General features: G+C 37.6%; 1 protein-coding gene across 4 annotated transcripts in view; it reads left to right on the top strand.

Annotated features, from left to right (window-relative positions):
• Nucleotides 1-15,196, top strand: part of MFSD14B (major facilitator superfamily domain containing 14B) — a 133,450-nt gene that overhangs the window by 75,064 nt on the left and 43,190 nt on the right. For all 4 annotated transcript variants that reach the window (XM_019719535.2, XM_074330155.1, XM_019719534.2 and 1 more), the window contains exons 4-5: nucleotides 5,020-5,147; nucleotides 7,233-7,347. In XM_019719535.2, the coding sequence (XP_019575094.1) occupies nucleotides 5,020-5,147; nucleotides 7,233-7,347 (243 nt within the window). The remainder of the gene's footprint in view (nucleotides 1-5,019; nucleotides 5,148-7,232; nucleotides 7,348-15,196) is intronic.

Here is a 15,196-nt window from a genome sequence, read left to right on the forward strand (position 1 = left end):
AGAGCATTAGAGACATATGGGTAGAGACTGAGTTGTGTAACTTTGGGGTGAGGACTAGAGAGACAGTTCCCATTTTCCCTGTGTAGGGCCCTTCTCCTGTGTAGCGAGCAGGCAGGCACCATCTTTCCTGTGTTGAGCTCTCCTCCACAGGCCAAATCTGAATCTGATTGGCTTGGTGAGCTCCGCTGCTCCCTGCTGCTGACTCACTGAGTAACTGAACCTTACAGGAGCTGGCAGGTGGCAGCAAGCCTCAGAGTGTCCTGGCTTTTTGTGGAGCTACCCCAGTCCTGGTACTGGTGGGAGCTGTGCTCTGTTCACAGCATGGCCTCTCCTGTGCACCCTCCAGGTATAGCACAGGCAATGACCAACCATGGATTGTTTTGTAGCTCCTACCAGGGAGTCCCCAGCCAGTTACAGGCTGACATGGCCTTGCACTGGAGCCCCTCCCAGGAGGCCCCCAGAACCAACGTACTTGGAGGTTGGCTTCAGATCACAGCAGAGCACCACCCAATTAGCCCCATAAGTGGCACACACAAAGAGTGGTCTCAACCGGAACCAGCCCACTGGGGCGAATCCTGCTTCACTGGGTAAGCCCCCCACACTGCAGCCCATAAACTGTGGATGTGGCCAAATCCCAAAGCCAGTCAGCCGTGAGGGTAAGTACCACCCACTGACATGCCAACGTCAATCAAGTCTCAACTATATCAATCAGGAGGGCACACACAACCCACACTAGGAACACTCCTAGAGCATCCAGCTCAGGTGACCAGAGAGACTGTGCCACTGGGCCCCATAGGATCCCTACTACTTAAGTCTACCTGGCAAGACTTGGAGATATAACAGCTCTGTCTAATACATAGAAACAAGTACAGACAGGCAGCCAAAATGAGGAAACAAAGAAATACGTCCCAAGTGAAAGAACAGGAGAAAACTCCAGAAAAAGAACTAAATAAAATGGAGCCAAGCACCTGCCAGACACAGAATTCAAAACAGTGGTTATTAGGATGCTCAAGGAATTTAGTGAGAACTTCAACAAACAGATAACAAGCATAAAAAATAAAAAAAAATTAAAAAAAAAAAAAGGACACAGAAAGCATAAAAAAGAACAAGTCAGAAGTGAAGAATATAAGTGAAATGAAGAATGCACTAGAAGGAATCACCAGCAGACTAGATGAAGCAGAGGATCGAATCAACAATTTAGAAGACAAGGTAGCAGAAAACACCCAATCAGAACAGAAAATAGAAAACAGAATCCAAAAAAATGAGGATAATTTAAGAGACCTCTGGGACATCAAGCATAACAACATTTGCATTATAAGGGCACCAGAAGGAGAAGAGAGAAAGCAAGGGGTTGAGAATCTATTTGAAAAAATTACAACTGAAAACTTTCCTTACTTGATGAAACAAATAGACATACAAACCCAGGAAGCGCAGAGTTCAAAATAAGATGAACCCAAAGAGGCCCACACCAAGACACATTATAATTAAAATGCCAAAGGTTAAAAACAAAGAGAGACTCCTAAAAGCAGCAAGAGAAAAGCAGTTATTAATAGTTACCTATAAAGGAGCTCCCATAAGACTGTCAGCTGATTTCTCAACAGAAACTTTGCAGGACAGAGGGATTGACACGAAATAGTCAAAGTGATGAAAGTCAAAGACCTACAACCAAGGATACTCTACCCAGCAAGGCTATCATTTAAAATCGAAGGACAGATCAAGAGCTTCCCAGACAAGAAAAAGCTAAAGGAGTTCATCACCACCAAGCCAGTATTATAAGGAATGTTAGAGGGACTGCTTTAAGATGGGAAAAAAAAGAAAAAAAGATAAACATGAATAATAAAATGGCAATAACTACATATCTATCAGCAATTGCTTTCAATATAAGTGGATTAAATACTCCAATCAAAAACATAGGTGGCTGAATGGATAACAAAACAACCCTTACATATGCTGTCTACAAGAGACTCACTCCAGATTGAAAGACACACGCAGACTGAAAGTAAAAGGATGGAAAAGTTATTTCATGAAAATGGAACTGAGAAAAAAAAAACTGGGGTAGCAGTACTTATACCAGACAAAATAGACTTTAAAACAAAGGCTATAACACGAGAGAAAGAAGGACCCAGTAATCCCACTTCTTGGTATTTATCCAAAGAAACCCAAAATGCTGCTTCGAAGGGACCTGTGCGTCCATATGTTCATTGCAGCATTGTTTACAATGGCCAAGATGTGGAGGCAGCCTGGGTGTCATCAGTGGGTGAATGGATAAAGAGTAGGTGGTACATGTATACAATAGATAATTGCTTAGCCACGGAAGGGAATGGGTTCTTGCCATCTGAGGCGGCATGGATGGACCTGGAGGGTATTGTGCTGAGTGAAGTATCTTAGACAGTAACAAACAGATGCAATGTGATTTTGCTTATATGTGGAATCTAAAGACCAAACCAAACATAAACAGACTCATACCATCTTTCCGTAAAAATAAGACCTAACCCAGAAAATAAGCTCTAGCATGATTTTTCAGGATGACATCCCCTGAACATAAGCCCTAATGTGTCTTTTGGAGCAAAACTTAATATAAGACCCGATCTTATTTTCAGGGAAACACGGTAGCTACAGAGAGTATTTTGATGATTGCCAGATAAGAGGGGGGTTGAGGAGGTGAGTGAAAAAGGTGAAGGGATTAAGAAGTACAAATTTGTAGTTACAAAATAGTCATGGGATGTAAAGTAAAGCATAGGGAATATAGTCAATAATATGGTAATATTATAATGCCAGGTGGGTACTAGACTAATCAAGGGGATCATTTCTTAAATTACATAAATGTTTAACTATATGCTTTTCACCTGAAATATAAGTCACGGGGATATAATGTACAGCATAGGGAATATCGCCAATAATATTGTGATAGCATGGTACAGTGTCAGATGGTTGCTGGACTTAGGGTGATCATTTCTTTAAGTACGTATATAAATGTTGAATATTGTGTACACCTGAAACTAATATTACGTTCTAACTATATTTTTAATAAAAGTCTTCAAGAAAATAAAAATGATAACTAGTAGTTTACCAGGGCAAAGTGTGAGAAGTGCATGCAGGCATTGCATATAGCAAAGTATAGGGTATGTGTTAGGTGCCAGATTTTGTAGGGTCCTATTTATATGTTATGCTGAAAAATTTTTAAAACATGAAAATTTCAATACATAGCGGTAGGAAGTAATGAATACCCATGTACTCATCACCCAGTTTCATTATTTATCATTTTCCCACTCTTGTCTCATGTATCCCAGTTTTTTCCCACCCATTTTTATCTGTAGTATTTAAAAGCAAAATTCAGACCCTCATTATTTTACCCATAAGTACATGCTGAAAAATTTAAACTCTACGCAATGGAGACCATAGCAGGGTTTTAAACAAGGGTTCAAATTGCTCAGGTTTGCCACTCATCAAGGCTGCTGTTTGGGTAATGTGGAGGACATAATAGGGGGAAGTGGGACCAGTGTCGGGGCCAGTGAGGAGATGGCTTTATTTTAATCCAGGTAAGCCGTGCTGAAGTGTGTCACAGCAGGGGATGGACAGAGAGAAGTTATTAAGAGGGAATGGTCTGGAAAATAGTCTTGGGGAATGGAGGGATGGAGAAAAAGCTTTGGAGGGCTTCTTAGCCACAGTGGGAAGTGTGAGGGTGTGGTCAGGTTTACAGTAGTCCTGCCTTATCTGCGGTTTCTCTTTCCTCACTTTCAGTTCTGTGGCGAAACACAATCTGAATATATTAAATGAAATATTTCAGAAGTAAACAATTCTTAAGTTTTAAATTGCACAGCATTCTGAATATCGTGATGAAATCATGTGCTGTCCCACCTGGCACATGAATTATCCCTTTGTCAAGAATATCCACAATGTACATGCAGTACAGTAAGATATTTTAACAAAAAGAGATCACATTCACATAGGTTTTATTACAGTATATTTTTGTAATAATTCTATTTTATTAGTTATTCTTATTAGTCTCTTACTGTGCCTAATTTATGAATTAAACTTTATCATGGTTATGTGCGTATAGGAGAAAACATGGTATATCCAGGGTTCAGTATTGTCTGTGGTTTCAGACAACCACTAGGGTCTTGAACATATCCCCGATGGATGAGGGATGGACTACTATAAAGGGACCCGTGTGCATGTTAAATGTCCAAGTAAAGAAGTCTATTTGGCTGTAGGCACAGAGCTCAGAAGAGAGATTGGAAAACTGTTGGTAATAAAGGTGGTGGTGGTTGTGTGTGCAGACAGAGCATGTAAATTGAGGACTGTGGCACCCACAGGGTCTGAGGGTCAGGTGTGGCGCCACCTCAGAGGGCCCTGAGGTCAAACAGGAAATTGATATAAGCATGGCCTGACTGGCAAATAGTGGGGAAGTATTATATGTGAGTTTCTTTACTGACATTGCCTATGTGTGGTGTTCTAACTCTTGGCCTCAGTTCTGTTGTGGAGTTGCATTATCTCCTTCCTAATTTCACCAGGCAGATAGAACTTTAACTTTTCTTATGGACATTTGGTGTATGTATGTTTCCCCTGTCTATCCCTATTAGTTTACAGGTGCTTTGAGAGTAGAAGGTGTGTATGCATTTGGGTATCTCCATTACATCAGTTAATTCAGAGCTTTGCATATAATAGGTACGCTATACATATTTATTGAAACTAATTAAGTTTCTGGCTTCTTCCCATATGCTTGGTGTATGTCCATTTTAAGGGCCAGCTGTGCATATATGTATTTCATATCACCTCTGTTTTCCAGTTTCTTCCAGAAAACAAGCTCTTACCCCTTTTTTCCCTCTGTTAACAGTATGTTTAGAAATTTTGTTAGAATTTTTTTGAATGACAGTTTATATTTAATGTTTCAAATTACTCTGTTTTGGAGCCAGTGCAATGAACTGGAGCATTTAGAAATTCATTTAGAAAATGAGAATTACAAGTATTGGGGGATCACATCATAAATCTGACCTTTGCTTCCTTTTTCTTCTTCAGGGCCTGCTGTCTTTTCTGAGTGCCCCGTTCATAGGCGCTCTGTCTGATGTGTGGGGGCGGAAGCCCTTTCTCCTTTGCACCGTCTTCTTTACCTGCTTCCCAATACCACTGATGAGAATCAGCCCGTGGTAAGTAGCTCAGCTTCTCATCATGTCTGTCTGCCTGGGGTCACATATAGATAATCCATCTGTAGAGCACTGAACCACTTCAAAGCAGTTGTATCTGTGTTTTCATTTGATCTCTTTGGTAATACTGAAAGCCAGATTGGGCAGTTGCCATCGTGCCCATTTTATAAATGGGGAAATGAGATTATAGAATTAAATCTAAGATAAGTTACTGAGGTGAAGAAATAGAAATAAAAGGTGGTGTTGCCATGAGGTCAGTTACAGGATTGGTCAGTTACTCACTGCTGTTGCTCAGTTGACTTTGCAAATATATTGTTTTTGTCAGTCTAGAGCACTTATATGAACATAGTTTATATCAATAGGCAGGAGTACTTTTATGTGTACTCGAGTAAGGCCAATAGTCTGTTCTAAATCATGTGAATTTTAGTTTGATCTCAGTTTTTTATGGTGGATAGGAAGAGACCATTTAGCATGTAACCAAGTCTATTTAGTTACTAAAGATGGGTTGGAATTTGTACCTGAGCTGTAACTTAGTTGTTTTGCAAGAGTCCAGAGGATGTAGTTTGGCCAAAATACTTGTTGCTGATCTTAGCAATGTGAAGAACACAACTTAGAATGGAAGGGGTTGTTTTCAATGGAATTAAAACATGGGGGGGGGGGGGGGTTTCATGTGAAAATATTCTCATTTTATTATCTGATCAGAATTTTATGTCCACATTTGTCACATTTGTCAGGTACCCGTAATAGATCATTTATTTTCTCTCAGATGATGAATTTTTATAAAATACTTTTTGGTATTGAATTTTTCTGTCCAAGAGCAGGTCATGCTTTTTCAATGAATTAGGCTTTTTTTATGTCCTCTGAATAACTTTAAATTATTCTCTTTAGATTGTTAAATGATTTTATGTCTTCCCTTCCAGTTTTCATGCTGCTGCTTTTGCTACTTGTATTGGCTAATGAATAATGTTAAATAAAAGTGATGATTGTGGACTTTTCTTCATAAAGGAAATGTAATGTTTTATCAGTAAGTGTTAAACTAGCTTTTAGGTTGAAAAAAATACTAATTCCTATTATATCTAGAGATTTCTTTTTTAAAATCAAGATTGGATGTCAAATTTTATTTAGATGCCTTTTGCATCAATGGAGATCATTTGATTTTTCTCCTTAGATCTGTTACTATAATGAATTGCATTAATAGGTTTTTTTCAATATTGAAACATCGTTAAGTCCTGGGATGAAACCTACTTTTTGTTCTGTGACATTCTGTTTGCTAGTATTTTAACTAGATTTTTTAAAAACCATCTCTGCATATGATAGAAATTTTTGGTCTTAATTACATTAATATTTTTTGTTATACTTTCTGCTTTTGTGTGGCTCTTGTAAAGTCATTTGCTATATATTTTTCATAACTAAAGCTAGGAAAAATGTAGAAAGTTTTTATTCCTCTTGTTTTTTTGCTTTCTTTAAAACTATTACTAATCACCTTGCTCTCTCTTTTTTTTTTTGCCCCTGCCCACCCTCCCCGGTTTTTAAGCCATTGTTTCTCAGTCTAGTTGTAGGTCACAGCTCCCTGGCCCATGCTGGTATTATGAGCCTTGTGCTCCATACGGCTGCCAGTCACTCACGATGGCTGCCGGCCACTCACGCCAGCCCACCGGTCAGCCCAGGGCAGCTCACACTGAGCTCTGGTTGTTCACAGCAGCCCAGCTCCAGGGAGAGCCATTGTTCACAGTCTTAGGTGTAGATGGCGCAGCTCACTGGCCCATGTGGGAATCGAACTGGCAGCCTTCGGGATGAGGAGCACAGCACTCCAACTTCCTGAGCCACTGGGCTGTCCCATCTCTCTCATTTTTTAAATTGCATGTAGTGACACTCTTTGAGCAATGACAAAATTAGTATGTTTCTACTTCTTGCTCTCTATCTTGATTATAATTTTAAAAATTGTTCTTTATGTCCTTAAATGTACTTATACATGCATATTTTTACATTTATTTCTTGGTTTATAATCTACATGATATGTTTGGCTCTAGTTGTATTAATGTATGTACATTACCGCTCTTGTGGGTAATTAAAATAATCTTTTTATAGGTGGTATTTTGCAATGATTTCCGTTTCTGGAGTCTTCTCAGTCACGTTCTCTGTGATATTTGCGTATGTCGCTGATGTCACTCAGGAGCAAGAGCGAAGTACTGCTTATGGATGGGTAAGATAATAGATTTTGTTTTTTAACCAGAGAAATAATTAACATTCTATTAAAAATTCACTGAAAACTGAGATTTAAAATAAGTAGTAAATATTGACTTAGATCAAAGAAAATCTGAAGCAATTGAAATAAAAAAGATTTACAAAAAGTTAAAAATAGCAAGATAGAAATTTCTAGTAATTTATTCTCTGGTTTTAGGGTTGGAAATTGGCAGGAATGTCTGAGTTGTTACTTTTTAAAGTTTTTAAAAAGTTGATTTGATTTATTTCTGTTAGTTGATCTCTTGACAAACCCTAAACAGTAAACATGTGCTAAGATTAGAAGACTCTGTGCACCTAATTCGAATTGTAGAGATGTTAGAATGTTAGCCATGTTAATCCATTGTTGTTATATTGCTGGTTGTGTGTCTCAGTCACTTATTTGGGACATGGTACTGCAAAAAAGGGACTACACTCATTCAGCAAGCAATTGTTGAATGCATTAAAAAAGTTATAGACCTCTTTTTTTTGGATAATTGAGTGTTAAACACTCATTTCTAATTTTCCTAGGCATGATAATGGCATTGTGGTCATGTAGGAGAAGATAGCAGGATGAAGGTTTTTTAGGTCAGATCTTGAGAGCTACTCAACTGGTTCAGGGGGGAAAGAGGGCATGCGTTCATTGCGTGAACCTGTTGGTGTTGTTGGAGAGGAAAAATTTCCCCTTCTCATCTTCTAGGTTCTTTGGCTGATCTAATAATTAAATTGACATAAGGCAGATTAACAAGAGAAGAACAAATTTCATTTTATACATACAGGAGCCCCACAGAGATATAAGCAAGTCAAAGGTAGTCAGGCTCATGAGGCTTATGTACCATCCTGAGCTAAGGAGAAAGGGGGTAGGGTTCTGGGGCTTCAGAGGGATCGAAGACAATTCACAGAAAGTTTAAAAGAGCAAATGTTTGGTAAACAAATATTCGCTCTGCCGTGCAGATGAATTTTTCTGATATAAAAAGTTGTCTTTGGTAATACTGTGTTTCCCCGAAAATAAGCCCCAGTTAAGATCGTCAGCCAGACATATGTGTTTAGTACGTTATGACGATGTTCCAGAAGAAGATGACATGACTGTATTTGAATAAATGTAGATTGTTGTACATGAAAAAATAAGATATCCTCTGAAAATAGACCCTAATGTGTCTTAGGAGCAAAAATTAATACAAGACCCGGTCTTATTTTCGGGGAAACACCGTAGCTCTTTGTGGCATAGGCTCTCTATCTAAAAAATTTTTAGGCTGTTAAAGGAGAAGTAGAAAGCTTTTCCTGAGTCTTCTGGGTTTTAATTGCCTTCAGCTTAAAACAATCCACATGCAGAAGTGGCACAGTTTTGGGTGTTATATGCTGCCCCCTCCCCCATTGTACATTGTGCTCTTCACTCCACATTCCTGTTTTTGAAAATGTTTACAGTAAGAACGTAGAAGAAAAATGTTTGCAGTAGAAGGTTGAATAGGTCAGAGGGATATTGAATGCCAGAAACCCAGATTACTTCTTTTCTTTCCCAAGTCTTATGTTTTCTTTTAAATCCCAGTTCTTGAAAGATAGTAAGTAGTCATTCCTTGTTGACTGATTGAATGAATAATTGCACAAATCAATGATGGACATATATATGTCATTACTGCTGCCCCACAAAACACAACAGCAATTTTTACTTTGTTGACTTGAGACATCAGTAGTTTAAAAACTTACTCCTCGACCTCACTTCCCCTCTAGCTGCTACTACCTGCTCTCTCCTCTCTCCCTTCTTTCCTCCTCCCCTGAATGTCTCTCATGCCGTGTCCTAAAACGGACATCTCCAGAGTGCTGTGGAAGAGGACAGAGGGAGAAGCTAATAGGAAAGCCTCAAAGGAAGCCGGGTGTTCAAGGTGGGCTCTTAAGGGTTAGTCAACCAAGAGTTGAGAGGTGCCAAAAGCCTCGATTGTCACACTTGTGCAACTTTTCATCGCAGGAAATACCCATTGGGATACTCATTTCTCTCTAATGTGCTGAGCAGTAGGGCTTTAAAGAAAGATTTGAGAGAGTGAGTTCTGGAACCAGTGACCATGACGTAGCACCCTTCACTAGCTCAGTTCTTTATCTGTTAATTGCAGTTATGATAATGCCTGCTTATCAGGGTGTTGAGAAGAGTCAGTGGGAGAAGCTCCTGGCACAAGTATCAGGCTATCTGAACTTAGTCATGGGACTCAGGGTCTTGGCTTGGGTTTTGGATGAGATTACCACTTAAATTGGTGAATTTGGGGTGAAGCAGATTGCAGACTGTGATCCATAATGTGGAATGTTCTCATTCAATCAGTTGAAAGTCTGACTAGAACAAAAAGCAGGAAGGAAGTTGATATGTGTTAAACACTACTATATTCCATGAACTAACTTTGCCAGGTGTTTTACTTGTCTAATTTATCCCTAACATTCCGATATTTTTATCCTCATTTTATGGAGAAAGAAACTGAGATTTGGAAAAGTTATGTCATTAGTCAAAGGTCCCAGGACTAGGAGTATACCCAGTTCTGTCTGACTCCAAAGTCTAGGGTGGGATACCATAAAAAGAAAATAGCCCCAGGAATCTTTACATTTACTCCTTTACATTTCAGATGTTAAGATGACAAAACTAAAAAACAAAAGAGAAAAAGAAAAAGCTTGCAGGCTACCTATCTTAGAAATAGAGGAGGATTTATTGCCAATTAATACAAGTATCAACCAAGTCTAGCTGAGGTTCTAAGGCGCAATTTGATATTTGTTAATACATAAAATGTGGGGGCGGCTGGTTGACTCAGTTGGTTAGAGCGGAGTGCTCATAACACCAAGGTCATCGGTTCGATTCCCACATGGGTCACTGTGAGCTCCGCCCTCCACAACTAGATTGAAAATGACGACTTGACTTGGAGCTGATACGTCCTGGAAAAACACACTGTTCCCCAATATTCCCTAATTGTTTAAAAAAATTTGTACCTTACCCTACAGAAACTCCTCCAGTAAACCCAAGACCACAGCAATGAATAGTCACCTTAACTAATGAATGCTCATTGAGATTGTTGTGGTGAAATCATCCTTTAGATTTCTTTACCAGAGTCATATAGAGTGTTAAGTGAAAGAGTATTAAGCATTTTGCGTAGAATTTGATGGGGTCATAGATCTCAGGAGCTCATTTATTCATCCAACAAATACTTACTGAGCATCAACTCTTTGAGAGTAATATTCGTATATATGATCAAATAGAACAATTAGGAAACCACTGCTGTCTCTACCTCCATGTAAGATTTGAAATTTGGTAACTAACCTTTTTACTTTTATTTCCCTGTTCCACATGATCAAATTGGCTCCCAGAATATTCACTATCATATAGTTCAATATTAAGCAGAGATTTCCCCATTGAATTTCTATTTTTCTCACTATTGTTATATATATATAGATAGATAGATAGATAGATAGATAGATAGATAGATAGATAGATATGTACATACATACATTCATACAGAAAAATGTATGCACATTTTAAGAAAGGAAAACTGTATTAAAATTGTAATACTCAATATATACAGATAACAAAAGATGATACAAGTCACATTTGACTTCTGCGATTACAAGAGGTGCTCAAAGTGGTTACCGTCAGCGTCCAGACACTTCTGATTACGGCGAACTACTGCTTGAGCAACGTTGACCAAAGTGTCTATATATATGCTATAATATATATTTATTTATTTTTGAAGAAATATCTATATGTGTTTAAAGAAAATAAACTGATCTCCCAGGTGCCTCAATGCACGTCTACTTAGGGAATGGAGGGAGGAAGATAAGGATAAGTGTGCAGTAGTAGAGGGAGAGATGACAGGAGGGAATCCTGAGCCCTGAAGAACCTGAGTTCAGCTGTGTTAGGAGTAGGGCGGGCCTGCCCCTCTTTCCGAGAGCACCCACCCTTCTGTGCCATCTAAGTCGGTTATGTGGCTTTGGGCACTTCAGATACATAGACTTGTAAATAATAATGCTCGTCTCTTCTCTGTTTTGCAAGACATAAAAGAAAAAATCTCATCAAGATTTCAGCCTTTGCTAATTTCCAGTTTTCTCCATGGCAATATATAAATATTTAAATTATGGAAATACCAGCAAGTAATTAGAGCACTTCCTCAGAGCAGTGTTGCATTGTGCATCACGTGGGTGGGAAAGCTGAATTTAACAGTTTACAGTGGTTTGGAGGGCAGCATTAAATAATGAGCATTCATCTCATCGTCAGTATTTCTTTCTGCTCCTTGGCATCTGAAGTAGCTACTGTATCCCCTTCAGATTGCAGGGGTGGGGAGCTTCTAAAAGGCAGTCATTTTCTATTCAGTATTCATATATCAAATGTATTCTTACATATTTAATCATTGTTATATAGATAATAATTTAATTCCATTGCTCTTAATGACTAAATCTTAAGTTACTGAGCAATCTTTGTTTTAGAATATGTCTAGTTGGCTAGAAGACAGTTATGATAGCAGAATTAGAAATGCCTTTTTGGCAAATAATGAAAGAGATGATTGAGTTTTCCTGTGTACTCTGATCTTTAGATTCTTTATGCTTGGTATGCTGTGGAATTTTAAAAAGCAGTTTCAGCTGAAATTTAGCAGCTGTAAGTTTGACTACATTTTAGTGGGAAAGATTAATTTGAGAGATTGGAAAATGGCTTCTAGTTCTTGTTCACCTTTTTTAACTTAAGATAGTTATTTAACTTTTTTATTGCTGTTTATTTGTGCATTGTATAATAGAATATCTTCTCGATTTACATACAAAAATGCAGAAAGGATTAAGATAGTGGGAAACTTAGGAATAAATGAATGACCCATTTTGTGCAGATATTTTGTGCACCTGCGGACACTGCAGTAATGTTCCTTTAGCTGTTTCCATATCATTGCAATTTATAATAGAGTTATGAGTGCCTGGATCTTTTGAATAATGTAGAAAGACCTGAAAGATAGGAGCTCTGTATTCTTATTCATGTGCTACATGGTAGATAGTTAATAAATACTGAACCATGAAATTTCTGTTCCCAAAATTGGAATTTTCTACACCTTTCTTTTCCCCAGTAATTATTTTATTTCACTTTTGGCTTTTATACTATTTTTAGTATAATTGCAATTTCAGATACATTGTATTTTTCATTTCAGTTGGGTAAGGAAGAATGTGATTGCTAACCAGGAGTGTATTTTAATCATAGATAATGATTTCTGTGGTTTCTATTAAAATCCGTTAGAAGTTTAGGTAACCAACTTATAAATATACTTTTGACATTCAGTTTGGTTATAATTTGCAAGCTGCCATTTAAGCTTTGAGCATTCAGATGACATTCCAAAATAAAGGGAGCATTCTACATACTTACAGGGAAGCAGTATGAAGAGGCTCCACATCAATTCAAGTTGCAAGTGTAATCAGTTGACTTTGTGGTCTCTGGTATTAGCTGGAGGTTGGGGGTGACAACGTGACAGATATCCACAGCCCAGGGATCTCTCTGTTTAAAAAGCTTTGACTTCTCTCTTTAAAAAATCTGTGTGTGTGTGTGTGTGTGTGTGTGTGTGTGTGTTATTGTTGTAAAAAAATAAAGAAGAAGAAGAATGCAAGGGATTTTCCTCCCTCTCAGTGCTAATGAGATGATCACCAAATAATAAAATTGGGAAACAGTGCATATTTTAAAAATAATTTTTTATTTCTTCAATTACAGTTGACATACAGTGTTATTTTAGTTTCAGGTGTACAGCATACTGGTAAGACGTTTATATAACTTACCCAGTGATCACTCCGATAAATCTCATGCCCATCTGACACCATACATAGTTATTTTTAAAAAGTTATTACAATATTACTGACTGTTTCCCTGTGCTGTACTTTATATGGCATGACTGTTTTTATAACTGGCAATTTGCACATCTTAATCCCTTCCCCTTTTTCACCGATCTCCCCAACCCCATTCCTATCTAACAACCATCAAAATGTTCTCTGTATCTATGAGTTTGTTTCTGTTTCATTCATTTATTTGTTTTTCAGATTCCACATGTAAGTGAAATCATATGGTATTTGTCTTTCTCCGACTCATTTCACTTAGCATAATACCCTCTAGGTCCATCCATGTTGTTGCAAATGGTAAGATTTCATTCTTTTTTATGACCAAGTAATATTCCATTGTATATATGAACCACATCTTCTTTATCCTTTTGTCTATCAGTGGACACTTAAGGTTGATTCCATTTCTTGGCTATTGTAAATAATGGTGCAGTGCACATAGGGTTGTATATGTCTTTTCGAATTAGTGTTTTGGGTTTCTGTGGATAAATACCCAGAAGTGGAATTGCTGGGTCATATGGTAGCTCTGTTTTTTATGTTTTGAGGACCCTTTCTACTGTTTTCCATAGTGACTGCACCAATTTACAGTCCCATCAACAGTGCATGAGGGTTCCCTTTTCTCCACATCCTTGCCAACTTTGGTTGTTTGCTGATTTTGATGACATCCATTCTGAGGTGTTATCACACTGTGGTTTTAATTTGCATTTCCCTGATGATTAGTGATGTTGAGCATCTTTTTATGTGTCTGTTGGCCATGTGTATGCCCTCTTTGGAGATACAAAGGTCTGTTAAGTCCTTTGTCCATTTTTTAATCAGAGTTTTTTTTTTGGTGTTAAGTTTTATGAGTTCCTTATATATTTTGGATACTGATCCCTTATTACATGTATTATTGGTGAATATCTTCTCCCATTCAGTAGGTTGTTTGTTTCCTTCACTGTACAAAAACTCTTTAGTTTGATGTAGTCCCATTTGTTTACTTTTTATTTTGTTTCCTTTGCCTGAGGAGACATATCCAAAAAATATTACTAAGAAGTATGTCAAAGAGTTTACTGCCTGTTTTCTTCTAGGAATTTTATGGTTTTGAGTCTTATATTTAAGTCTTTACTCCATTTTGAGTCTGTTCTTGTATATGGTATAAGAAAGTGATCCAGTTTCATTCTTTTGCATGTGTCTGTACAGTTTTCCCAGTACCATTTATTGAAGAGATTGTCTACTCACATTGTAGATTCTTACTCCTATGTCATACATTAATTGACCACATAGGTGTGAGTTTATTTCAGTGTTCTCTATTGTGTTCCATTGATCTATGTGTCTGTTTTTATGCCACTACCTTACTGTTTTGATTACTATCACCTTATAGTATTGTTGGAAATCAGGTTGCATGATACCTCCAACTTTATTCTTTCTCAAGACTGCTTTAGCTATTCAGAGTCTTTTGTGGTTCCATATAAATTTTAGGGTGATTTGTTCTACTTATGTAACAAATGTCACTGGTATATTGATAGGGATTACATTGAATCTGTAGATTGCTTTGAGTAGTGTAGACATTTTAACTGTTAATTCTTCCTGTCCATGAGCAGGGTATATGCTTCTCTTTATTTGTAACTTCTTCAGTTTATTTCTTCGGTGTCTTATAATTTTCCAAGTAGAGAGGTCTTTTACCTACTTGGTTAAATTTATCAGTTCTAATACTTTTTTTGATGGAGTCTTTAGGGTTCTCCATATATAGTATCATGTTATCTGCAAATAATGACAGCTTTACTTCTTCCTTTCCAATTTGAATGCCTTTTATTTCTTTGTTTGTTTGATTGTAGTGGCTAGGACGTCCAATACTATGTTGAATAAAAGTGGTGAAAGTGGATGTTCTTGTCTTATTCCTGATCTTAAGGAAAGTGCTTTCAGCTTTTCATTGTTGTGTATGATGTTAGCTGTGGGTTTGTCGTATGTGGCCTTTATTATGTTGAGGTATGTTCCCCTAATTCCCGCTTTGGAGAGATTATTTTTTTATC

Source organism: Rhinolophus sinicus, linkage group LG04 (assembly GCF_036562045.2).
Source record: "Rhinolophus sinicus isolate RSC01 linkage group LG04, ASM3656204v1, whole genome shotgun sequence".
NCBI classification, from domain to species: Eukaryota; Metazoa; Chordata; class Mammalia; order Chiroptera; family Rhinolophidae; genus Rhinolophus; species Rhinolophus sinicus.